Source organism: Miscanthus floridulus, chromosome 11 (assembly GCF_019320115.1).
Source record: "Miscanthus floridulus cultivar M001 chromosome 11, ASM1932011v1, whole genome shotgun sequence".
Classification (NCBI taxonomy): domain Eukaryota; kingdom Viridiplantae; phylum Streptophyta; class Magnoliopsida; order Poales; family Poaceae; genus Miscanthus; species Miscanthus floridulus.
In genome coordinates, this window is record NC_089590.1 from 93,345,531 (window position 1) to 93,372,501 (window position 26,971).

General features: G+C 50.0%; 1 protein-coding gene and 1 pseudogene across 1 annotated transcript; both read right to left on the reverse strand.

Moving 5' to 3' along the window:
- Window positions 1-815: 815 nt before the first annotated feature.
- On the reverse strand, window positions 816-2,203 carry LOC136492467 (protein trichome birefringence-like 8; annotated as a pseudogene).
- Window positions 2,204-2,627: 424 nt separating this feature from the next.
- Window positions 2,628-9,053, reverse strand: LOC136492468 (protein NRT1/ PTR FAMILY 2.13-like). The gene is made up of 2 exons (XM_066488475.1): window positions 8,955-9,053; window positions 2,628-3,896 (listed from the first exon to the last, which is right to left on the reverse strand). The coding sequence occupies exons 1-2, from the start codon at window positions 9,051-9,053 to the stop codon at window positions 2,628-2,630; spliced, it is 1,368 nt and encodes a 455-aa protein (XP_066344572.1).
- Between the last annotated feature and the right edge of the window lie 17,918 nt (window positions 9,054-26,971).

The window sequence follows — 26,971 nt, forward strand, 5'->3', positions numbered from 1 at the left end:
CATATGAAAAATATCATTTCCACGTGTGGATCCTTACATGAACCGCCTATGGAAAATGTTTCTGACAAGGTTTAAAAGTAAAGATTATCCTATTGGTAACTCTATACTAGGATGGTAACAAAAGGATTGCGTGAGGGGGAAGGGTTCTGGGTTTGATTTGTAGGAAATGCACAAGCTTCTGCTTCGTGCAAAAACACGGGACTTATGACTTGTGACTGTGGGGCTAACTAATGCAGTCGGCCGAGTGTAGAAATTGTATATTGTTTTCCATTACAAAGTTTGGATTATATGCTTATGGACTACAAGAAATTCTACGAGACGTGTCTCTTCATTTGAATTGCGTGAGCGCTTGGTGCTTCTTGAAAATAATGCACTTTTATTTCTTAGAAAGTAAGAAAATTCATATTGTTGTCTTAGGACCAGTATAATGTCGCTGCAGATTCTGCGATTTTTTTTGCCACCATGTACATTTGAATAGGCGCTTGGCACAAGCGTTGCTGCTCACACAAGCAGCCGGCGCTAGGAGATTTTGTAGTTTGAAAAGTAGTGGTTTTAAGAAGTGATATGTAGATCAGCACGTAAGGTTAACATTTCTCCATTGTAGGTTAAGACTCTTATGTAATTGTTTGATTATTCTCTTCCCTTAAGACTTAAGAGCCCTTTCAAATGTTCATGGGTTGTGCCAGCACAGAACTGATAGTGAAAGTGTAAAACTAATCAATATAACTGTAGTAGCACAAATAAACCTATTTCAGTTAGCTTTAATTTCTACGAGCAAACCACGCAAGTCTACATACACGTACCAATACGACTAGTTATCTCTCATTCCTATGCGTGCCATACCCTGCGGACAAGAGGTGTGCGTAGAGGACCTGATTCCAAACGTCCGGCACGCCGGGGAGGCACCGGTGGCTGCAATCCTCCAGCGGGTCCGCCGGCGTTCCGGGCCCCCTGTGCCCTGACGGGTGGCCATCTCGTCTAAGCTCCGTCATGTGAGTGAAGTTCAAAAACGTTGCCTTCCTTCCGTGGCTCTTGATGCCATCCGTCATCTTAGCAATCATCGCGTTCATCCATGAGTACTCTTCATCGGAGTGGACGCTAGTGCTCAGTAGTGGTTCTCGCTAGCTAGCGCACGAACCACCAGTGTCCCAGGTGCCATTGCTGCCATTTTCAGGTGCAGAAAAAACATGGTTACCTAGGTGAATAACTAACGAAGAAAATTAAAGTTCACTAGGTTTATTTTTTAAAATATAGATTGTTGGTTGAGCATTATAGCCATGGAGATATCCTCAAATAGTCGCAATCGCTAGACCATATATATTGTCATACCATAAGCCACAGTTCTCTTTATCGCAATGCAATTAACACCACTTAGCTTAACTTACCTGTAATGCAAGGGAGAATAGCTCCTGAAGAAGAAATAGTTTTTGGGAAATCGAGTACTACTCAATTCCCAATCTTTCACCATTTGCAGGGACCATCGAAAAACATCCTTGATGTCCATGGTTTTATTCAAGCGGTCGCCAACCATGAAATATCTGCTCAAGAGCCACACACGCACAACAACCTCAAATTAGTGTTTTAGTTACCCAGAGGGTACAAAACAACGGCGGATCTAGCGGGGGGGGGGGGGGGGGGGGCCCTCAAGCCCACCCTACCGCCGTTCAGACAATGGAGCCCCTCCTTGATTTTTTAGGAAGAATGAAGAAGAAGGTAAGGGATGGAAGGTAGGAGAAGAAGAAAGGGCCCCTCCTAACCTCATGAGCTGGATCCGTCACTGGTACAAAATAACCATGGCATGCATGCATACGTACGCCTTGACGGTTTTATGCTAGTTCCACCAGTGGCCGGTGTTAAGCACGAGCACGTCGGCTCCGGCCCACCGGTCGGCATGCCATGGGAGCACGTCTAGGCGGACGGCTCCCTTCACACCGCTGCCCATCGCGTTTGGCGCCAGGAAGCAATGGACCATCATGATCATGGGCGCGCGGTAGTACTCGACGGAGAGGTTGTAGTCGGCGAAAACCATGGCGAGGTACCCCTTGTGCCGGCTGATCGGCTTCCCGGACCGCTCTCCTGTTGCACGGGCGCAGCGGACGCAATTCTATTTCGATTTACGTGAGGGGGCATGGCGGGTGCGTCGAACGGGAGCCTCGTCCGGACGCAGACCTAGGACTGGATGTCCAGGCGCTAGGCTTGCCATTTTTTAAAATGCGACCTAGTAGACAGTTGTAGCATAAAATTTAAAGCACAATCAAACGTATAGAAATCTGACAGATTTAGTAAAAAAACTGTCAACAGGTAAATAACAATAGTCTTAATTTAATTAAGGTTGTTTTAAGGGTTACCGCTATGGTTGGTTTCCTCGCCTCCAAGTTGGCTACTTGTTTTGTTTAGAAATATGGTCCTATGTAATCGTGCATACTGGTTATAGTTGTAGCATCAGAATGATATATAACCAATTTATTTATCAGAATGGAACAAATATAGTCTCTTTAGCTTTGTACTATTAGGTCGTTCAGCTGGTAGGTGGAATAGTGAATTTTGGATTATTCCGGATGGTTGAATAGTATTCTGTGAGAAAAAATAAACTGAAACAAGCGGGAAGTAGTACAGCCGAACGCCTTTTATGTCTTTAGGAGTGCGGCGTCACTCTCGCTTGAGCTACCACTGTCCGTTACAGGTTCACGTCCAACAGGAGTTTCAGCAGCCTGCTCGCCCTTGTACTGGTAGAAGTGCGAGCACACGAAGATGGCTCCAGTGAGCACCGCCATGGCATAGTAGAAGTAGTCGATCCTCCCGGCGTTGATGCCGTCGGTGACCCAGCCCGCAGACCCACCGTGTTGCCTCGTCCTCGCGTTCACGATGTTGACCACGAGCGTGGCCAGGTAGCTGCTGACGCCCTGCGCGCAGTAGAAGGCCGCATTGGCGAGAGTGCGCATCTGGTCTGGGAGCTGCGTGTTGTAGAACTCCGTCTGTCCCACCATGCTGAACCCACCCGACACGCCCATCACGGCGAGCTGCGATGCCAGGAGGAACACTGACAGCGGGGACATGCCGCTGCCGTGTGCCAGTGCGGAGTGCCTCCGCCTCCGCTCCACGGCGGCCACGACCACGAACGCCAGCGCGCCGACCACCAGCCCGGCGCCCTGCCTCTGGAGCAAGGTGATGCCGCGTCCTGCCTTGGTGACCCGCTGCGCGGCGCGAACGATGAGCAGGTCGTAGACGGGCACGAATAGCGCGACGGAGAGGTAGAGCACGGCGACGATCGACGCCGGCGGGATGGTGAAGTGCTTCCCCATGTGGAGGTCCATGGTTGACGCCTGGAGGAACGTGTAGTTTATCAGCTCCGTTACCACGGTGAACCACAGGGTGCCGGAGATCCACACGGGGATGATATCCAGGAGGCACTTGGCCTCCTCCACCTGCTGCACGCTGCACAGGTTCCACGGCCTCGCCGGGGCGCCGTCGGGCCGTATCTCGCCCGCGGCGTCGGTCACGATGGCCGCCTTGTTTAGAAAGCTGAGCTGCAGAGTAAGGGGGAGCTTGAACACGCGACACCCGTTCCCGACGGCGGCCGGAGGGTTGTACCGGAGCTCCTCCTGCCGCCGCGCGTCCTCGGGGTGCGGCAGCGGGAGCCTCCACTTGCGGCACGACACGACGAACACCCACGCGACGCTCGAGAAGATGCTGCCCTCGGGCGGCACGTAGACGTACACCTTGGTGCCTACGAGGAAAACCACGAAGGCGACCGCCATGAGCGCCGTGGGGATGGCGAAGCCAACGCCCCAGCTCACGCTGACCTGGATGTACAGTACGACGGTGAGCGCCAGGAACGTGGCTACCATGGCGACGGCGTAGTACCAGCCGTAGAAGCGCGTCAGCCCTCCCTTGTGCTGCCCTCCGGCCGAGAAAACCGGAAAAGAAAAGCAAAGAAAAAATGGAAAAATAAAAAGGGGGAAATTAAAATAGAAATAAAAATTTTAAAAAAAATCGCGTCAGCTAGCGTGGTCAACAGTGGCCGACGCTTGTCGGCTTGCGAGTAGCCGATAGCTACTTACTATTGTTTAGTCCGCTGGCGTGCGCACTTGTCGGCTTGCGAGTACCCGATATGGGCTTGGATATCTTTTCCTAGTGAACCAATATCTAACCAAATCAATATCTTTTTTCTAATGAACCAATAGAGCATATCTCAACTGGTTAATGCTTATCTCAAAAAAATGCTCAACTGGTTAATTAGATTGGTTGTGGTGTAACTTGTCTATAGTTGGTTCTAGATCAATTCTCTAACTTAGGTGTTCGCATTTTTCTAATTTACTTAAGAATTTAATGATGTTACTTTTTTAGGTAATATGTCAGTCAAGAGGGAAAAAGGTTTTTTTTTTGCGACAAAGAGCTTCTATTGATTGTATAGCATCAGGATTACAATCTTCAGTTATCAGATGAATAATACAGGCTGGGGCTGATTGCCATTCACCCATACATCCTGACATCCAGTTATCATCTGAGACTTGCTTAGCCAAGACATGAGCTACTTGATTACACGAACGATTGGTGTATACTAGAGAAAATTTAAGAAAGACAGCACTAAGCTCCCTAATATCACTCAAAATCGGTGAAATATGCATGCTCTCTGGAAGTTCATCCTCTCGCACAAAATTATATGCAACTGCAGCCAGGTGGGTACTGCTAGCTGAGCATAAATAAAATACTTCCTTGGGTGAAACTGTGAAAGCTGTTGGGGGCGCGTAGAACAAAGTCACCCCAGACTCCCTGAGAAACCCATCCAGATTGGGCATCTAGATAGAATATATATAGATCAGGTAAGGTTCGGTTATACAATCATATGTTCCGGATATACCGAGGTCGTCACTATCTTTGTTTGTGATGTTTCATGCTGACGACCGAATCGAGAGCTTTTGGCTTTGGTTTGACCTTAACGAACGTCAGAACGTGCTCAATATCTTCAAACCTGGGCAGCCTCGAGGAACTACCACAGGTATAGCCTTCACTCGATTCCTTCTGAGCCTCGCTCGGTGCAACGCCGTTGGGTTTCGCAGTCGTCGCGTGCGGATGATGTCTTCCCTTCCACGATCGACGCTTTTGGCCCCCGGGCCCGTTTGCGTTGTGTCACAAATATTACGTGAGAGATGCCGATGCGCGGGGTGCGGACGTGGTACGCGATCGAGGCAAGTACTACCAGCTCCGTCCCGAGGCCAGCCCCAGCCCCGACGCGCGCCGCAATGTGTCGTGAAGCTCTGACGTCCACATCTACTCCATGTGCATCATGCAATTGTCATGTCACATGCTCTCTCCATCCCTAAATGTTAGTCGCCACGATTTGCGTGCCGATAACTTTGACTCGATTTATAGAAAATACGTGCAACATTTCTATCTCTAAATAAATTTATTAAAAAACTAGATTCAAATATATATCCAATGATACTAATTATGTATCATAAATATTAATATTTTTTAATATATATTTAGTCAAAGTTGTTTATCGAAAAACGAAAACGACAAATATTTAGGGACGAAGTGAGTAGAGCAATAGCTTCATAAAGGGTCGAAATGACTTGCAAAAGCAGCGTAGTCTTATCACTCGCCCCTTTCCAAAATATAAGTCATTCTAGTTTTCTTCGATAGTTAAAAGCATCTAAGTTTGACTAAATGTGCAGTGTTTTGGAACACAGAGTTAATTTTCTGGTTACTATATTTTCAAAGGTAATTTAAATAGACCTATGGATGAGTGATTTAGCCTAACCCTAAACCCTTTCACTTAAAATTGGGGATAAGCCAAGCGTGTAGGAGTACGTACAGAGCTCACAAGTTCACAACGTAGATAAAAGGAAAGGTTTTCTTTAGAAAAAAAAGAAAAAAGTTCTTTATTTTTTCTTCTCATCATCTTTTTCTTTAACGAGAATTTCTCCTTCTCATCCTTACTCTCGCTTTGTGTGATGTCGTGTAAAATTTCAACATCTCCCTTAATTCGTTTTAGTTTTGAAAACGGTGCTCATTATATTTCTCCCGGCCCATCGTCTAGGGCCCGCTCTCTGAGTGTTTTCGCCCAATCCATACCGTGGAATCTCAATATACTGCCACGTATCCTCTGCTAGTCTGCTTGCGACGAATAGTCTAGCCCGGCCCGAGGATCTCTCATTCAGTGAGGGCGATGGTACATGGTAGTGCATAGCGCCACGAGGACGATCGAGGATGGATAATTGGAGACGCATCTACGGCGAAGGCCTCTAATACGCGCGCGGCGACCATGCAACGACGGCGGCGCGTGCATGCATGACGGCCGGGAGAGCCGAGCGAGGAGAAAGAGATACCATGGGCTGATGCTGGCGGCGGTGTGTGAATGTGAACCAAAGGAGAGAATTTCTCCAGGAAGGGGGAACAGAAATCAGAACAGAGAGGAGGGTCAGGTCACCGAGATTAAGCGAGGATCTATTTTTTTTGTGATTGAGATTAAGCGAGGATCAAGGAAACCAGGGAAGGCTGTACCTGTAGCGGTCCCGCGTGTCGTCTGCCCTGGCTTGAAGATTAAGCGCGGTCAAACAAAAGCCGAAGCTCTGAATTTTTTGTGTCAAACATTGACAACACGGTTACACGGATCATATATAAGTAGTAAAATGTTTTTTTTAAGAAACGAGCCATATATCTTATGCCAGTATTACCTAGAAGGGGAATCTATATATGTGTTTTCGCTGCAATGCATGCATGCACTTCCTACCGCGTTAATAAACACCTGTGTAGTAATTCAGACAACAGTTAACTTTTCGCTGTTCTGAGATGTGATGACAGCACTCGCACGCGCTTAAGTTTTTATTCCTTTTATAAAAAAAATCGCAAGCGCTTAAATTGAATGCGGAGACAATCAATCAGCGTAGAACCGTCTTCTAAAAGGTATTTTGAGCTCGTCACGCTAACCAACAGCGAGAAGATCGTTGGGATGAGCACGCTCAGCGTCTCGATCTCCCGCATCAACTACGCGTCGGGGGGCTGAACCCGCCGCGCACGTGCCCACGTGCCGGACTCATCTTCATCCTCTACGGCACGCTCGACGTCGGCTTCGTTGCCATGACGTTCTTCGGAGTTACCTGTGAGCTGCTCGACGGTGTGCTCACCTAGGCGTTCCAGATCCCTAACAAGGAGATCGAGACACAAAGTCCAGGTATCCCTCGGTCCTCACGTGAAGATAAAAAGCAACAGAAGCTAGAAGATTAAAGAAAAGGAGGCATGCATGCACGCATATAACACCAGACGTGGGTTTGCACGTACGGCCAATTAGAATGTTTGGCCACGTCCATTCCTATTCGGCTCAGTTGATATATATGGCTATATAGAATCCGTGCCTGAAGGAAAAAGGAGAGAAGCTGGCCTCACGCGTGTTCAGCATATTTGCATGTTCGGCTAATCAATGCATATGTACGTAACCAAGTATGATTAGCCGTGCATGAGTAATATATCGCGTGGAGGTTAATGGTGTTGTATGCTCGGTTAATCACACGTGGATGCGCACGTGGAAATTATTTTGATACTTGAAGATGGAGCTCATATGCAAACAGTTGATCTCGCCCAGGGATTCCAGGAAGCCTTATTTGGCAATAAACTATACAAGATGCATCATGTACGTACAAGGAAGGAAAATCAGAATTGTTTATTTGGGAATCGGATATGGTAATGCATGACGAAGCAAAGGCATGCGTCAAACAACAAGCAACACCATGGGCAGGGACAGCAGCCCAGAATTATCGGTGTCCGACTGAAGCTCAGAGATCGAGTAACGCGACAAGTGCTGCGCATCGTTGTCCACACTAAGCCTTATCGGCACAGTGGGTAACCTCAGCCGCACCGTGTCCAACATGTCCACGACCTTCTCGGAACACTGCAGCAGCGTCGACGTCCACCGCAGCAGGATGATCGAGCCACCGCCGATGTAGCTGAGTTCATCGGCCGATTCCCAGCGTCTGTTGCCATGCCCCTTACGGCTCAGCTTGGAATCCCACGCCGACGTTTTTAGACTGCCGATCCACAGTTAACAAGATGGATATTTTTTGACAAAAGAAGCACCACCAACGCAGTGACAGGTGCTGGAGCAAACACATTATATGTTCTTGTCATCGTTCATATCCTGGTCCAGCAAAGCAGCAGATACCACACTAGGGTGGATGGTTAGTTATTTATTGATAGTTAGATGAAAAAAATAGTATATATTTTAGGCACATATTTATGATACGTCTAAGTATTTACGTATTCAGAAGACGTAGAATCATAGTTGTTTAGTTAGAAAATATTACTTTATTTGTTCGATAAATTGCTATAGGACACTCTTCATTGGGGTATTTGCTGATGGACATCGCTCAATGTTGTCTTTTCTAAATTTTTAAACCATGAATTTAAATGATTATATTTTTGAGGTTATTTTAGGTCTAAACAGCTTACTCGAAAACTTGAATATAGAATTACAGAAGAAAATACTCCATCAGTCCTAAAATAAGTGATTCTCATCTCTCAAGAAGTCAAACATTTTTTAATAATAGATATGAGTACTATAATAGATATACAAATTATAATTTTACAAAAGGGTATGTCACATAAAAAAATTACGTCTATTTCTTATAAAGGTTTATGTGTAATATTAAAATCTTTTAGATGTGCATGCACACTCATTCTTATAAATGCATGCACGCACACCTTAGCCTTACGAGCACTTACGAGAGTGACGAGTTGGATCAGTAAGGGGATATTTGTTTGCCGGATCCAGATGAGCCATTGAGCCTAGGGGGTGCAACCCAGGCTGTTTGTTTGCTTGGACCAGCCCACGAGCCAGGCCAGCAAGCCCCTCAAAGCACCCCTGGGCCTAGCCCTAGAGAAATGAAAAATTCTTTCGTTCCTGCCGGGCTCGGCTGTAGCGGGCAGCGACGTTCTCGTCACCTCCTTTTGTTTACCGTGAAAGCCTCCCCACCGCTGCCAACCTCGTCATTGAGTGCACGCAGGCTCCAGCTCGGGCCACAGGCTGGCTCATTCTCATCCAGGAAAACAAACATCGCTGGTTGCACCACCACATGCTGGATCACAAGATGTAAGGTATCCCAACAATCTTGGCTGAAAGGGCAAGTAAAGAAAAGATGTTCTAGAGTTTCTTCACTACCAATGTTGCAAAGGACACAACTATAATCTTCAAGAATACGATTTTTTCTTCTTAAAATATTCCTTGTATTGAGTCGATCTCTCAGTAGCAGCAAGAAGAAAAACTTGTGTTTGCCCAGATTACCTGAAGACCAGAGCCAGTTGAACAAAGGAGAGGCTTCCAGGGTTCCTCTCAAAGCTTTGTAGGCTTTACTAGAACTGAAATGAGCTCCCCAGGTATATAGCCATGAATCAAAAACATCAGGGTTCAGGTTCAAGGTGCTGACAATTTCTTGTACTGCAGTGAGTTGGACAGCAGCTTGACTTGATAGGGGTAGGCTAAAGACTCTTTCCAACTTAGTATTGCTCATGAAGCATAAAGAGGATTTTGATTTTTTGGCAAAGGAAAAAAGGTGCGGAAACCTGAGTTTCAGTGAGTTGCCATTCCAAGATTCTAACCAAAACACCAAGGTGTTTCCTTTATTAGGAATGCAGACAGAGATGGATTTAAACTTTTCAAAGAGTTTCAAAATATCTTTCCACCAAAAGGAGCCACAATGGCTTCTTACCGGTGGTGGAGTCTGCTGATTACTATAAAGCTTATCCCAAGTCAGGTGCACCCAAGGCAGATCAGCATAATTGTAGAATTTGTCCATATATTTCAAGAGAAGAGCAGTGTTCTGGGTTTTGAGATCAATAATACCAAGCCCCCCTTCTTTCTTTGACCGGCAGGCTGCTTCCCAAGCTACTAGGCAGCTCCCTTTTTCTGTGTATTTCACCACCACTTCAAAGCCATGTTTTCCTGTAACTATCTATTTGCTTAATAATCTGAGGAGGAAGTTGTAGGGTGCACATATAAAAAGTTGGCAGGGCTATCATCACTGAATTAACCAAAATAAGTCTTCCATGATATGAAAGAATTTACTGACAACAGATAGCCTAGTCTCAATTCTTGTCATCATAGGGGAGAAATCTTGCAAAGTAGGCTTTGTTGTTCCTAGGGGGAGGCCAAGATATGTGAATGGCATAGTTCCAACAGCACATCCAAAGGTTCTAGCAAGATGTGAGGTTCTAGACTAGGAAACATTGATTGGCACCAGGAATGACTTCTGAAAATTAACATTTAGACCTATTGAGTCTGAAAAAGATCTGAGTAGGTGCTGGGTTCATAAACCCGGGGTCCCAAATGGGCCCACTTCACAGCAAATGCTCGGCCCGGCAGACGACGTGGCAGCAACGCGCACCTCCCGGGCTGGCCTAGATACCTAACGGCAGGCCAGGAGAATGATCCAGTCCCCGACCGGAAGGCCTGGCCAAGGAGGCGTCCACTGGAGGAGGAGCGCTCTCCACTAGCCCCGGGCTGCTCGATGACCTCAACGACGAGACACTCGTGCTTCGCCTCAAGCCCTTGCTGGGCTCGAACCCCACTGTGAGTGATGTACATATTGTTCTTTACTCACTATTCAATACCTTCCGCCGACTCTCCGGAGGGACCCCATTATCTCCACCGCGACCGTCGTGCGACCAATTCCCCTACAGCTTCACGTCCCCTGCGGACGCATACGCGTGGGGGCTCCAAAGAATGCTGACGCTGCCCCCCTCTTACATCTGAATTCATGGGGATGGCAGGCTACGCTCCCGCCTCTTTTCATGACCTCGTGGATGACGAGGTCGAAAGCGACGGCTCCAGCATCGGCGACATCGTGGCACCTGGCCACCCTCTGTCCTAGGAGTGCGCTATGGCGGACGCTTTGGGATAGCCACCGGTGGTAGCGGAGTCTCTATAGACTCACACCCCTCCAGACCCTCATGCAGAGGCCCTCGCTCGTGCATAGAGGCACGGCGAGGAGTTATGACAAAGGTGGCAGAGCCAGCCGCGACGCGCGCGGAACCTGGCGAGCGGCGCTCGGGGTTGCGCCTGTCAGGTCCAGCGCAACATTCTAGACGGAGGAAATGACCCCCTCAGTTCACTCGAGCTGGCCAGAACATCGCTGCTGCGGTGATGCTTCCACGAGGCCTCCCCGAGCCAGCCGACCCCCAGGAGCTGGCGATCCATCGGAACTTTCGGGCGCTGGTGGAGACCACCGCCGTTCAACAAGCGGAGTGCTCCACGTCGCGACATCGGCTTGCAGCCTCTTGCCCCACTGAGGGACAGGGGCCGCACCAGTCGAATCGCTCCATCCACTCACCACTACAGTTGCCGAGAGTGGGGCAGGATGTCGCGGCTACACCGCAGCCCAACCCAGCGCCCGCTCCACACCAACCACCTGTGCGCAAACATCTTGGGCCGAACCGTGACGCTCGCAGCGTCATCAACAATCGACGCCATGCCTGGCACGATGATGACATCTATCGAGTGGCGACAAGAGAAGGCGATGCGGATCTCAGCTTGATCATCGAGGAGTGTGGGGATAGCCACCCCAGGCGTGGAGGCCGACCAAATGACCGAAGCCCTAGCCCGGACGGCCAAGGACCATGGGCCTTTGGTCGTCGCATCCAGAGAGCGTCGTTCTCACAGCGCTTCCGACCACCCACCAACATTGTTAGATACACCAGGGAAACAAACCTTGGTATATGGCTCAAAGATTTTGTAACAGAACCGACCAATTATACGAAATTAAGTAAGAAAATCATCCGCCAAAGCAGACGATTTAGCAAACTTAAGCCCGTATAACCCGGTAGTCCGTGAAATCACGACGGATTTCAAACCAACTTCCATTCCAGCCAAGATCGTAATAAGTTTAGCGGTCACCATCACATATTACATAAAAGTTCACAGTCTCAGATACATCAGAGTTTCAACATAGTTATTACAAAACCAGTTCGAATAAAAGTAGCGGAAGTCATTTGTTCAAACCACACACACACTCACGCGGAGTTTAAATATAGTGCCAGCGAATGATCATCTCCAACAAAAGCATTAGACGAGACGTAAGGAATGACCATGCCCATGGTCCTAAGCATCACCCATTGCAGGATACAGGCAGTTGATACAGTAGCCGTAATACATCTGCCCATCTGCAACAAGTGGGAATAAAACCCTGAGTACGAGAAGGTACTCAGCTAGACTTACCCGACACAACCGAAAATAAATGACACCAAGGTTTATGAAGGGCTTTATAGTAGGGTAGCTGACTCATTTGCAAAAAGAAGCATTTTTAGCATTTCAAGACCCTTTTTAAAAGCATTATTGTCAAGTTAATTGTTATTAACCTGTCGACTAGATTTGCACCTATACTAGAGCAAACACATGATTCAGCAGATAATGATAACCAATGACCATTAAACAACTTCCATACTGTCATATTTATTATAACTGTCCAAGTGTTCCATAAACATTTACTACGATGAAGTCACTCAAGTCAAGTGCTCACTATCCAGGAGCGATGGCGATTCGAATCGATTCCTAACCAGCTGGTGATTTATTCCTTACATAAACCTCACTCACCCGCTAAAGTGAGATATTGATCACCGAGTCAACTTTCCAGGTATCACGAGTTTGCCAGGAACCACATGTACCCAGGGGCCGACCGACTGCACTTTGGTCTTATCATCTCGCCCCCGTGTCCTACCACACCTGCTCCGGCACAGTGCGTTGCGGCCAATCTACTCGGCCCGAAAAATCTCCTAGCTTCATAGTCGGAAGGTACTTTATTCGGCCAGCTAAATGTAAGGCATGCGTTCAACATGACTCGAGGCCCAACAACGGTCGGTCCTTAATCGACACAGACGGAAAGCACTACAATCCAAAACTCTGCAAGTCTCCGTCCGGTCTCAACTTCATTTGACACTTAGTTATTCCATGACTTCATAGTCATCCAAGCAGATCCAGGTAACCACCTATAGCTCGCAGGTGACAGGGAATCACCCGACTTCTACCGGTCTATGCCAGCTAAGCATTGACTCGACTGCAGATACCCAGGTAACAAGGATATAGTATAACAAAGGTAGACAAGGTATAATGCAGCAACGGTTGCAAACAACTCCTGAACGTAATGCAGCAATTAAAGTAAAGCATTTAATTAATTCATTACAAACCGGGAGAAAAATGCTCCGGGGCTTGCCTCTCTCGAAGGAGCTCGGGCGGTGATCGGGGCACTCCGGAAGTTCCTCAACGTCCTCCTCGTCGGCTTCTAGCACTTCCTGCTGCTGCACCTCGAGCTGCTCCTCGAGCTCCTCAGGTATGATGACTGGGTTCTCGGTTTGCGATCCTGTATGATGCAATGTGCATAAGTGCTTATGCAATCGGTGCATCGGATGAGATGAATACAATGGATATGTTTGAATGCAAGGTAGTCAACATCATCCAAGAAAATATACTACAAGCACATGTTATCTACTGCATTCTCTTCTACTACTAATATGTTAAGTCAACATATCTTATGAAACGCTTCAAAGATACACCAAAGCTTTGCTAATTTCTTAAACACATAAAGAATGCTTAATTAAACCCTAATTAATAATAGGTTTGAATAGCAACCTCTATTTTTCTTGCTTAGAAAAATCTTAGAAAATTACTACAGCATAGTATTACCCTAAGAAGTCTACCATCAGATTTTCATGGTGTTTGAATGAGTGGATTAGCCTACACAAAAATCACAAGCTATGGCATGATTTTATACATGAAAATACTTTGTACTGTGAAAAGTGTCAAACAACAGAGTTAGTATTTTTCCTATGTTCTTCATAGCATACAATGACTATACAAAAATTATCACATGCATGTTTTATACAAAGTTTGCTCTCTAGCAAAATAACAAAAAATCAGCTATTAAAGGTACTTGAACTACACCTCAAAATTTTCCCACAGCACATGCATGAAACATATTTTTCCTAGGAAATACATGACATAAGAAGATTAACAAACTTGGAATCATATTTTTCTGAAGCCTATATATTTTTCTACATATTTTTCAAGTTATCAGCAATATTCATGATTAAATAAAATTCTACAGCAAAGTATCTCAAAAATGACATGCACAATTTTTCCCAAGTAGATCTGATGATAAGGAACCTAGACAAATTTATTTCAGCAGATTTGGAACAACTTTGAGTACCCAAACATTTTTCAAACCATTTCAAATTTCAAATAATAAAGAATAAATTGAAAACCATTTATTCAAACGCTACTGGGCCAGCCCGCTGAAATCAGCTGGCCCACGGTCGCTTTTGGCCTGTGCGGCCCGAGCGCAAGGGAGGGGAAGATGGCCCGGCAAGGCGTCGGCCCACGGCCTGGCTGAGGCAGGGCCATGCCGGCGCTTGCGCTGGCGCGGCGGCGCGGCTCGGCCGCGAGGCCGGCGGCCATCTCCGGCCACGGCAGGGCGAGCTGGCGGGCGCATGGGATACGCGAGAAGATGGCGAATGCGGTAGGGCAGCTAGGCGGGGCTGGAGAAGAGAGGAAAGGTGACTTCCATGGCGGCCGAGCACGGCGGCGCCATGGCCGTCGGTGGCGAGGCTAAGGCGGCTCTACCTGAGCTCGGCAGGTGACGCAAACGCGAGCACAACTTGAAGGAGGGCAAGGCGGAGCTACGGGCGCGTGATTGCCGGCCGAGGTGGAGGAGCCGTGGCGAATTGCGTCGGCGGGTGCGTGGCGCGGCGAAAGGCAGAGCTTGGGGGCGCTCGGCTCTGGCGGACAGGGAAGGCAGCGCGGGAGGGAGTGAGCGAGCGCACCGGCTCCAGCAGGTGTAGGTGGGCGCGTGGGCGCGGGCGCATGCCGGCTACGACGCGCTGCGGCGTTGACGGCGCATGGCCGCCACGCGGCGGGCACGCTCTGCCGCGGTCGGGCGCGCGGCGCGGCGCGTCAGCGGGTAGGCGCGCGGAGGCAGGCCAGCGCGGCGCTAGGCTGGGCTGGGCCGAGGCGAGGCGAGGCACGCGCGGGAGGCTGACTGGGCTGACTTCGGTCGTTGGCCAGAAGCGAGGCGGCGGCCCACAAAGGAGAAAAAGCCTTTTCCAAATATATTTTCAAGGAATTTTTAAATACCATCTTCAAATATTATTTTGAGCAATAAAATGATATCTTTTGAAAATATACCAAAAATGAAAGTTGATTAGAATTTAATTCTCTACAACTTTGCTGTTATGACCAAAGCTAAATTCTTTCTAGATTTTGAATTATAAAATCAAAGTCAATGTTTAACTCCAAACCCTAATTTTTGGGAAATTACTTTTGAAGCCAAATTTTGAATTAATTTGAATACAAACCTTGCTCCAAAAATTGAACTAAACATTGCTAGATGATTTACAATAGTAGCCAAACAAGTTCTACTAACCTAGCAAGCAAAATTCAGGGCAAAACAATTCTAACAAAGGTATGCAACATTCAGGTTTCACACATGTTTCAAATGTTTCGAAACAATGTTTCAGTTGTTATTTACATGATTAGGCATGTGTGATTAGAATGCTTGATGATGCATGATATGCATGATTTGTAGTGCCTAAATGCAGGCATAACACCGGGGTGTTACAGATTTCTGGCTCGCCTGTCGAGTTGGAGGAGTGGATGATGACCACTTCATCATTCAGTATCTCCCCATCTACGTGGGGGCATATTCGAGCATGGCTCGAATTCCTCCCGCACAACAGCATCTGCGACTGGGCGGAGCTCAAGAGGGTCTTTGTTAGAAATTTTCAGGGGACATATGTCCGTCCTGGGAATTCCTAGGACCTCAATGGCTACCAACAGAAGCCCAACAAGTCCCTACAGGATTACATCCGTAGGTTCTCAAAGCGGTGCAACTCACTTTCTAATGTCGTTGATGTGGACGTCATCAGCGCGTTCCTCTCTAGGACAACCTGCGAGTCATTAATCCACAAGCTCGGTTGTCTGAAGCCCCGTACCACCCGTGACCTGCTCGATGTCGCCACGAACCACACCTCCAATGAGGAGGCGATCTGGACAGGGCAAGGCCAAGCATGAGGACCAAGGCGAAGTCCCCTCCACACAAAGGGGCAAGAAAACAAGAAGGATCGACACCGACCAGCCAACCTAGCTTTGGTCGCCACAGCCAATCATGCGGGCAAGCAGCCCCAGCAGGGCCAGCCCAACCACTTCGACAAGCTCATGGAGAGTCCATGCGCCAACCACGCCTACCCTGTCAAGCACCTCTACAAAGACTGCGAGCTCCTCAAGCACTTCCTATGATAGGCCGGCAAGCCAAAGGAAGAGAAGGGCAAGAAAGAGGTGGCCGAGAAAGGATGCACGATAGGCAAGGATGATGACGACTTCCCTGACCATGAGGAATGCCTCATGATCTTTGGGGGATCCAATGCCATCCACTCCAAGCACCAGCACAAGGTGCGCTACAGAGAGGCACGTGCCATCGAGACAGCTGTCCCCTCTTTCCTTAGCTGGTCAGACTCTCCGATTACTTTTGATCGGAGAGACCATCCTTCCCACATCGCCCAACCGGGTCACTACCTGTTCGTCATTGACCTTATCGTCCGCAAGAATGCCTCACCAAGGTGATGATGGACGGAGGCAACATCCTCAACATTCTCTACGTCAACACCCTCAATGCCATGCGCATCCTCGATCAGAGCTCCACCCAGTGAGCTTTCCCTTCCATGGCATGATCCCAAGGACATAGGCGTACCCGCTCAGGTAGATCGACCTGCCCATCATGTTTGGCAACTGAGCCAACTTCCACTCGGAGGTCCTCACCTTCGAGGTGGTGGACTTTCCTAGGTCCTACCACGCCATCTTGAGGCGGCCATGCTACGCCAAGTTCATGGCAATCCCCAACTACACCTACCTCAAGTTAAAGATGCTGGCACCGAATGACGTCATCATTGTGGGTAGCACCTTTTTGCATGCCTACATGTGCGACCACGAGCATTATGAGCTCACCATGGCCGTCATCAACTTCGCCGAGCTCCCGAAGCTTGGGAATTATTCAACTCTAGCAGTCCTAGACTGCATTGAGCCGACCTCATCGAGTGCCTTCCACCCGACCAAGGAAACCAAGGCGGTGGGAATCGACCCATCAAATCAACCAAAATGGTGCGGATCAGGACCAATCCCCTGGCCAAATAGGAAAACAAGCTCACCAACTTTCTACACACCAACCACGATGTATTCATGTGGAAACCTTCTGACATGCTAGGCATATCACGGGAGGTTGCCAAGCATGCATTACGCCTCATCCCGGGCTCAAAGCCTACCAAGCAATGCCTGCGTCGCTTTGACGATGAGAGGTGCTGGGCCATAGGCGAGGAGATTGCCAAACTTCTGGTAGCCAGTTTCATCAAAGAGGTATACCACTCTAACTGGATAGCCAATCCTGTTCTTGTTAAAAAGAAGACCGAGAAATGGAGAATGTGTGTTGATTATACTTGCCTTAATAAGGCGTGTCTGAAGGACCATTTTCCTTTGCCATGCATAGACCAGATAATCGACTCCATCTCATGATACGAAATCCTCTCCTTTCTAGATGCCTGCTCTGGCTACCACCAGATCGCGATGAAAGAGTCTGACTAGGTCATGACTTCATTCATCACGATGTATGGTTCGTACTATTACACAACCATGCCTTTTGGTCTAAAGAATGTTGGCGCCACCTATCAATGATGCATGCAGCAATGCTTTGCCAACCAAATCGACCCACCCGACCAACCTGACCAAGTTGAGTGGTCAAAGCCAACAATCGCCATCTATGTAGATAACATAGTGGTCAAAATGGCTCAAGCTAGCGACCTGATCACAAACTTGGCCGCAACATTCATGAACCTCCAAAGGTTCAACATCAAATTGAATCCCAAAAAATATGTCTTTAAGGTCCCAAAGGGGAAGCTGCTCAGATACATCGTGTCTGAGCGGGGCATCGAAGCCAACCCTGATAAAATCATGGCCATCTCCAACATGGACCCTATACACAATGTCAAGGGCATATAGAGGCTCACCGGTTGTTTGGCCACCCTGAGCTAGTTCATCTCCTGACTAGGTGAGCGGGGGATGCCTCTCTACAAACTTCTCAAGAAGACAGACACATTCATCTGGACAAAAGAGGCATAGAAGGCTTTGGAAAGCCTCAAAGCATCATTGACGTCAGCCCCAATCCTCGTCGCTCCTGATCGAGGAGAACCCCTCCTCCTCTACATCATGGCAAATAACCATGTGGTGAGCGCCACCCTAGTTGTCGAAAGAGAATAGCTAGGACACCCCCTAAAGGTCCAACAACTAGTGTACTTCATCGGTGAGGTACTTACTGATGCCAAGGTTTGATACCCTCAGGTGCAGAAGCTTCTATATGTCATGCTGATGGTGACCTGGAAGCTCCTGCACTACTTCACCAACCATGAGGTCATCGTCATCACCTCATACCCACTGGGAGACATCATCCGTAACCGCAACATAGTGGGTCGGATCTCCAAGTGGGCTCTTGAGCTCATGGACCATGACATCAGGTATATCTTCCGCACTGCTATTAAATCTTAGGCTCTCACCAACTTCATCACCGAATGGATGGAAGTTCAGCTCCTGACCCCAGACGTCGCCCATGAGTACTGGACGATGTATTTCAATGGGTCGGTCATGGCGCCCAGCTCGGGGGCTGGGGTGGTTCTGATCTCCTCAGATGGGAGCGAGATCTGCTACGTGATCTGTCTCCATTTTTTAGCCTCAAACAACGTCGTGGAATATGAGGCCCTCATCAATGGACTATGCATCACCGTCGAGCTTGGCGCCACATGGCTATATGTCTATGGCGACTCGGAGTTGGTCGTCGACCAACTCATGAAGGAGTCCTCCTGCAAGAGCCCTCTCATGACATCATATTGCCAGGAGGTGTGCAAGCTCGAGGACAAATTCTGAGGGATCGAACTGCATCATGTCCCCCAAAAGGACAATGATGCCGCCAATTTTCTCGCAAAATTGGCTGCCAGACGGATGCCATCTCTAGATGGGGTCTTCATCAACAATCTCTACAAGCTATTTGCCTGTGTTCTAGAGGATCCAATCCAGACGCACTCCAATACTAATCTGGCAAGCATGGACTCTGACCTCCTGATGTGCCCTAGCCATGACCGAGTGCTTGGGGGCTCTAGCCTTGGCCCCTCCATGGCAATGTCGCCCACCGACGTCGCCGTGGTGGCACTCAATCAAGCTAAGTAGAGAGCACCACTACTCACCTACCTTCTTGAGGAGGTTCTCCCATTGAGAAGGACTGAAGCGTGATGAATCGCTCGATGCACTAAGACGTTCGTCGCCATTGGTGATGAACTTTACAAGCGGAGCCCGTCCGAAGTACTCATGAAGTGCATCCCGACCGACCAAGGAAAACAACTTCTCAAAATCCATGCTGAAATCTATGGACACCACATGGCCCTGAGGTTGTTGGTTGGAAAAGCCTTCCGCCAAGGTTTTTACTGGCCCACCGCACTATGAGACGTAGAGCAGGTCATCCGTAGGTGTGAGGCATGCCAGTTCTATGCTCGGTAAACTCATTTGCCGATGCAGGAGCTTCAAACCATCCCCATCACCTGGCCATTCGTGGTCTAGGGCCTCGACATGATCAGACCCCTCAAAAAGGCTTCAACTGGCTTCACTCACCTACTCATAGTGGTGTACAAGTTTACCAAGTGGATAGAGGCAAAGCCCATCACCAATATCTGCTCGAAAGAGGCGGTCAAATTCTTCCTCCACATCATCTATCGGTTTGGTGTTCCTAACTGTATCATCACCGAGCACAGAACAAGCTTCATTGGGAAAAAGTTCTTGGACTTATGTGATGGATACGGCATCAGGATTGACTGGGCCTCAGTCGGACATCCACGTACTAACGGTCAGGTCGAGCGGGCCAATGGCATGGTCCTCCAAGGACTCAAGCCCTGCATCTTCGACTGACTCAATAAGTATGCTGGGTGATGGGTTGCAGAGGTCCCAGCGATCCTCTAGAGCCTAAGAACGACCCTGAATCGATCCATGGGGTTCACACCCTTCTTCCTAGCCTACGGAGCTGAAGCAGTTTTGTCCTCTGACCTCGACCACGGTGCCCCAAGAGTGAAGGCCTTCGACTGAGACCGAGCTATGGAGGCATAGTAGGACACGGTCGACCTACTCAAGGAGGCTTGTGAGATGACTATCATCCGCTGCACTAGCTACCAGCAAACTCTCCGTAGGTACCATGAAAGAAAAATCAAGGGGAGAATCCTCGAGGTCGGTGATCTCATGCTCTGGAGAACCTAGTCGACCAAGGAGAAACATAAACTCTCTCTACCATGGGAAGGACCCTACACAATGATTGAGGTGATCTAACTAGGTGCCTACTAGCTAAAGGACGACAACATCAACGTTCTCACCAACACATGGAACATCGAACAGTTATGTCGTTTCTTCCCCTAAAGCTCGGTCTTTCTGTTTCCTTTCCATTCAGTGTTTGCTCCTGCAGCACCCCAACCCGAGCACTCTTGGCCTGGGTCACTCGGGGGCTCCACGGGGGTGCGATACCACCCTCCTTTTTTACTATCATATAGTAATACTTTTTGCCCAAACAAAAGGTCATTACATTCCTTTGATTACCCTATGTAACTTACATTTTAACCTCCCGACCGATCACACCCTGCCACGACCTACGGTTATGAGTAGCTGAGCCTCGCGGGCCATGCCTGGGTTCTTAAGGTTGCAGCCTATGGGTCAACAGGCAAGTGCGAAAAAGAAAGGACAAGAAACTAAGCTACGCGAGGGTAAAAACAAGGGCGGATGGGAAAAGCTTCCCCTCACGAGTGATTTCATCACAAATGAACTCAAAATAGTCACAAGTGTAAAACTGTTCATATGGGGGCTTCCCCACAAACTCATCTTTTACATCTACTAACAAATTCTACTCCAAACTCTATTATGGCTGCCTAGCGGCATCAGTTGACGGCACGGTTGACAAGGATAAGGTAGCTCGCTTTTGGTTGGAACGACGTTTGGCTCGTCGAGGGTAGGATGACACTCGCCTCCGACCCAGCCTCCACTCCCTCCATGGGCTGGACAACATCTTCCCAGCGCATGTCTTCAACCACGGTCAAATGGTGAGCCTCCATCACCCACTACGCGGTGACTGGCTCTGTGACCATATGTGCATATGGCACCAAACTCTCCCCCAGCGCATGGATTTCATCTGTGCTCCACCCATCGGCGTACCCTCTATAGATGGCCGCACAGTCCAGATTGGGGTGATGGGTCACCACCGAGGTCAGCACCCCTGATGTCCCATAGAACATGCCATTGGAGATGAGCACCTGAACTTTGTTTGGGACCTCCACCAGCTAGACGGTGGGCGTACTGGTGCTCGGTCCTGACCCAAACACTTTGGAGATGACCACCTATGTGACATTGCAAATCTAGTCAAGCTCTCCCTAGAGAGTGTGTCGCACCTCAAGGGACTAGGCTAGCACCTCCACGCCTCGACCGACCGCCGCTTTGGCCGTCTCCAGCTCTTGCTCCAGAGAGCTGATTTTTCCACCCAATTCTAGAGAAAGACGACAAGTTCAGAAGCAAAGGAAAGGAAAAACCAAGGCATCAACCAAAGGCAGAATAGATACATACCAAGGCAGGCGCTTTCGAGGATGGAGAGTCCTTCCTCTTGCAGGGTCACCCTCTCAAGCAGTTGAGCGTTCGACTCCTCTACCCCAAGCACCTACCCCTAGAGTGCGACCACTTCTTGTTCAGCATCCAACCGGGCCTTTCGCTCCATCTCCAAAGCCTCCAAGGACTTCTGAAGCGCCGCCTTGGTCTCTGCCAGATGGACTTTCGCCACATCGAGTTCCTGCTCGGCAACAGTCGCCCACTCGACTGCACGTAGCTCCACCACCCATGCTCCCATTGTCTTGGCCGCCCAGTCTTGGGACTCACAGTGGGCAGACTCTAGCTAGTGCCTGAGCTCGTCAACCCACCATGATGCCATCGCTTCATGCTCCATCCAACCATGCTCCTCTCAAAGAAATTAGGACTTATGGATCGACATCGTCTCTAGATCTTGTTAGACAAGAAGCAGGCATGCTAAGACAACCATTGAAAGGCTAAGGAGTCAAGGATAACACAAAAAATGTAGAGAACCTACCTCTGCAACGCATGGCAGGTTGACTGTCATCGCCTGATGGACGAGCTCAACCCTCTCCAAGGCCTCCTTGAGTCTTGCCTTGGTAAGGGCGAGATTGAACTCCATCGATACTCCTCTCTTCCTGAGCAGATGCCAGAGCTTCGCCTCCTCCTCATCATGAAGGACGAACCAGGCCTTTCCCGGCTTGCTGGGGCAAGGCCACACCAGCTCAAGGCATCATGCGACGACCAGATCATCACTAGCTCCTAGGACGGCAGGATGGCTGGCGGCTCCACCCCGGTGTTTTCCTCATCAAAGAAGGGGATCTCCACCACCTAGACTCCATGGCTCGCTGACAGATGTTCTACCTCTAGCCTGGCCACGTCTCCTCTCGACCCCTCCAGCTTTGACCATAAGGGTGAACCATGCGCTCCTCCACTGGGCGAGGCAGGGAGCTCGGTTTCCCTCCTCTCCTCCTCTGTAGCTATTAGGGGAGGGATGGCGAGGGTCACCTCTGACCCAACCTCCGCCATCACCGTTGTCGCCGCTGCCGCCGTGCTCGCAACTAGCCAGGAAGACACAACCCCCAGTAAGGAAGGTCGCGCCGCCGCCAGCCTGCTTTCTTCGCCGCTCGTCGCGACCCACTGTGGGCTGGGTCTCCACTCTTCTCACATGGGAGGTAGGGAGACTCCTAGTCCCACCAGCCCTAGGCTACTGTTAAACAAGCGTGGGTTATTCACACTCAAAAACTCTACTATGAGAATAGGAGGGAGCATGAATGCTTACCTAGATGAAAGCGGCAGAGCCCTAAAGCCCCGACCAGCTAACGACAAGCCAACTAGACGAAGATCACTCGCAAGTCATGACCCATGCCCCCTCGTATCGACTGAGGGAGGAGCCAACCTAGCCATCCCCTGGTCAGCCCACGAACGGCCATGACCGCTAGCTTATGGCAAAACCACCGGAGCAACCGGCGGGGTATCTCTCCGTTGGGGGTCATGAACGCGCATCGACCCCAATGACATAGGGGGACAATCACGTCCCCCAACCAACTGGCGTGGTCCACCACACTCGTAGTAGGGGGCATGGAACCGACGATGCCTCCGAAGGGCGTGGCGACCGCGCCCACTTTGCCTCTTGTTTGAGGGCGGTGTCTTCATTTGCGGCACACTTCCTAGACTTAGGAACGTCGCCACGTGTCTCCATATCACGCCCGCCACCGATGGGTGTGGCCATAGGCTCACGGTGCTCTGCTAAGGTCACAACAGCGCCCATGTCTCCTTTGTCCTCGGAGGCACTTGTGTCGCCACCCATCTTTGTGGACTCCTCCGACTCGAGCTCTGCCTTCACGTCGCTCTAGCTCTTGCCCCCTAGACCCATTGACTGATCTCCTTCTCCTTTTTGAACCTCCTCCAGGCCTTCTCAGCTTACTTATTCTTCTTAGCAAGCGCCGCCTCTTTCTAGGCAACTTGCCGAGCTGCACCCTCTGGCCCCCTCGGAAGGTGCAGCCAGGATTTGTAATCCACGAGTCCCTATGAAACAGGCAACTCAAAATCAATTAAGACAAAGAAGAGCAAGAAGGAAAGGTCATGGGAAAAGAAGAGTGGGCATACCAAATTAGATAGCTTCACGGCGTGCAGAGGTTCGGGTGTCCCTTCGAGGGAGTCTTTGTCCCTCAACTGCAGCACCCAATCAAGTTGACTCCAGACTTCATCTTTCGACAACTCCTCTGGCGATGCACAGTCGGGATCCATCGGGCCAAGGTACTCCCACATCGGTCACCTTCTCTTCACCAATGGGGCGACCCGACGGCAGAAGAAGGTATGGAAGACCCGCAACCCATCGAGGCCATGCTGCACAAGCTTCTGAAGCTCTGCCTCGATAACCTCCAACTTGTTATGTCGACCAACAGGACCCCATGACCAACTTTCCCTCCTCTCTGGCCTTCTTCCGGTGAATGACAGGAATGGCGCCTCCATTGGGTTCCTAAAGTAGAACCACTCACCGTGCCACCCCCGATTGGAGTCACAGGGGGAGTATGCAGGGTAGGGGTCGATGGCTTCGGCTTCTTCTACAAAGTGAATCCCCCAACCGACACGATTCTGGGTGGCTTCCCCTCAAATAGGGCTTGCCCACTGAAGATCTGACGGAAGAGGTCCACGTGCAGCTCCATCCTGAGGAAGGCCTCGTAGACGGTGATGAAGCCAGTGATGTGCAGCACCCTAGTCAGGTTGAGGTGTTGCAGCTCTAGGCCCCACTCATTGAGGAGCCCATGCAAGAACTAGTGCGTGGGATACCTAAGCCCATGCTCATGGAAGGCGAGGAAGGAGACGACCTCATCAGCCAAGGGTTGTGGAACAACTTCTCCCAGTGTAGCAGCCCTCCAATGCGCCACCTCCTTCGACGGGAGCAGCCACTTCTTAGCGAAGGCGGCCAGCACCTCCTCATCCACATTGGAAGGCCTCTAGTTCGACATCGTGCCTCGGATTCACGAATGAATCTATGAGTTCTCCTCTCCCTCGCTTTACCCTCTCTCCTAGAAACTGCCATGGTGCACAAACGGGCTTGGTGAAAAGGAACAAGGAGAAGAGGCAACAGTTGGAGAAAGGCAAAAGAATGGGAGGAAAACCCCTCTCCCTTCCCCCTATTTAATGCGGAGAGGCATGCGGTGGGATGCGCCCTAGCTAATGGGACGCGCCCTGCCCAACAAGACATCGCCTGGTTAATAGGACATGGCCTAGGAAGGGCCCACCACTACTGCAACCCAAGCATGGGAAACAAGGTGCAACCGCACGCAAATGACCCTCTGCCTTCCTAGGCAGGGTTTGGAAGGGCCCACCAATAGGATCTCCATCGAGGAGAGACCAACGGGTCACATGAGTCAATCGGACAGCTCGGGCAGCTACCGAGAGACAGGTAAGGAGCGGTGGGATGCCCCATGTGGGCTATGTTGACTCTATCATGAACGACGGGCCTGGGTTCCATTTGGACATATCCGATAAAGAGCTCCCCGAATCCATCGCTCTAGCCATCGAGGTAACTTTACCAAAACCCCTTTTTTGTTTTCTCATGCATGATCATTCATTCATCCATTCTCATGCATGTGTTCATACATTCATCCCATACATCCAAGCATTACATATGCAATTGTTGCATCACAATGCTTCGCGTTGCGTCATGAAGCGGTAGTCGCCTCATTCGATATGAGCGACGATCGACCGGGGTTCGAAGGCCGGCCCATGAAGGGCTTGAGACCACCTTGCGTCAAATAGAGCTAGGGGAGAAAAGAGTAGATGAGCCCTAGCGGCCCTTGCCCAATCCACTCTAAAGTGGACAGGGTCATCTTGACCTTCTCGTTCAATCCTAACCTCGAGCCATGCCCATAGAATCTCCATCAAGGGGAGGCCAGTGGGCCACCTGAGTCGATCTTCGAAATGGCTCGGGCATCTGCCTAGAGGTGGATTAAGGAGTAGTGGAATGCCACATGAGGGCTATGTCGACCCCGTTACGAACGACGGACCCGGAATCCACCCGAACGTACCCGTTATTAAGCTCACCGAGCGCGTCACTCGAGCCATCAAGGCAAGCGACATTAGCTCAACCCCTCCAATTGCGGAAACCACAGACGAGGTAACACACGAAACTAGATTGACCCCTCGACCACGCCCGACACTTGGGTTGGTGACTCCATCTCGCCCGACCCCTCGGCCGTGCCCAACACTTGGGTTGGTGGCTCCGTCTCGCCCGATGCTTGGGTCGGCGCCCGACGCTTCAGGTTAGCGACTCCATCTCGCTTGACCCCTCGGCCACGCCCAACACTTGGGTTGGCAACTCCGTCTCGCCCGACACTTGGGTTAGCGATTCCACCTTGCCCGACCCCTCGGCCGCGCCGGACACTTGGGTTGGTGCTCCGCCTCGCCCAAACCCTCGGCCGTGCCCGACATTTGTTTTGGCGCCAGACACTTGAGTTTGCGCTCTGTCTTGCCCGACCCCTCGGCCACGCCCGACACTTGGGTTGGCGCTCCACCTCGCCTGACCCCTCGGCCGCGCTAGATGCCTAGGTTGGCGTTCCACCTCGCCCGACCCCTCGGTCATGCCCGACGCTTGGGTTGACGCTCTTCCTCGCCCCACAGCGACCCACGATCTTATACCCATCGAATGCGCTCGTAAAACGAGTGTAAACAACACCTTCATGACTTCTCAAAAGTCCCAAAAGGGTTCGGGGGCTCCTGTCGGGTTCATAAACCCGGGGTCCCCAATGGACCCGCTTCACAGCAAATGCTCAGCCCAGCAGACGGTGTGGTGGCAACGCGCACCTCCAGCATCAGCCCAGATACCTAACGGTAGGCCAGGAGAATGATTAAGTCCCCGACCAAAAGGCCTAGCCAAGTAGGGGACATAGTCTGACTCTGACCTTCTTTTTTCTGATCAGGAATACACCGAACCTCTGCTTGTAGCTCTTCCCCGACCGACACGGTTGGGGCCGACCGAGAACGACCGACCGGGGATGCCCGCTCGATAAGGGCTGGGGATCAGGCGGAGCAGGTATGGTAAGGCGCTCAAAGTCTAACCGTAATACCGAGGACCATACCCTGCGCACCTATAGGATGGTGCTACCAGGCCATGCCTGATAGGCACAAAGCAACCTTCCAGGCATGTCAGGACCCAAACAGTGTTGTGGGTGCCAACATTTGTCTAAATAGTGTTGTAGGCGCCGGCATTTGTCATACCAGGCAAACACGGTAAAGCCTGCCACATGCATATGAACATCAACAGTATTGTGGGCGCCGATGACCGTCTCGTACCCGACAGCG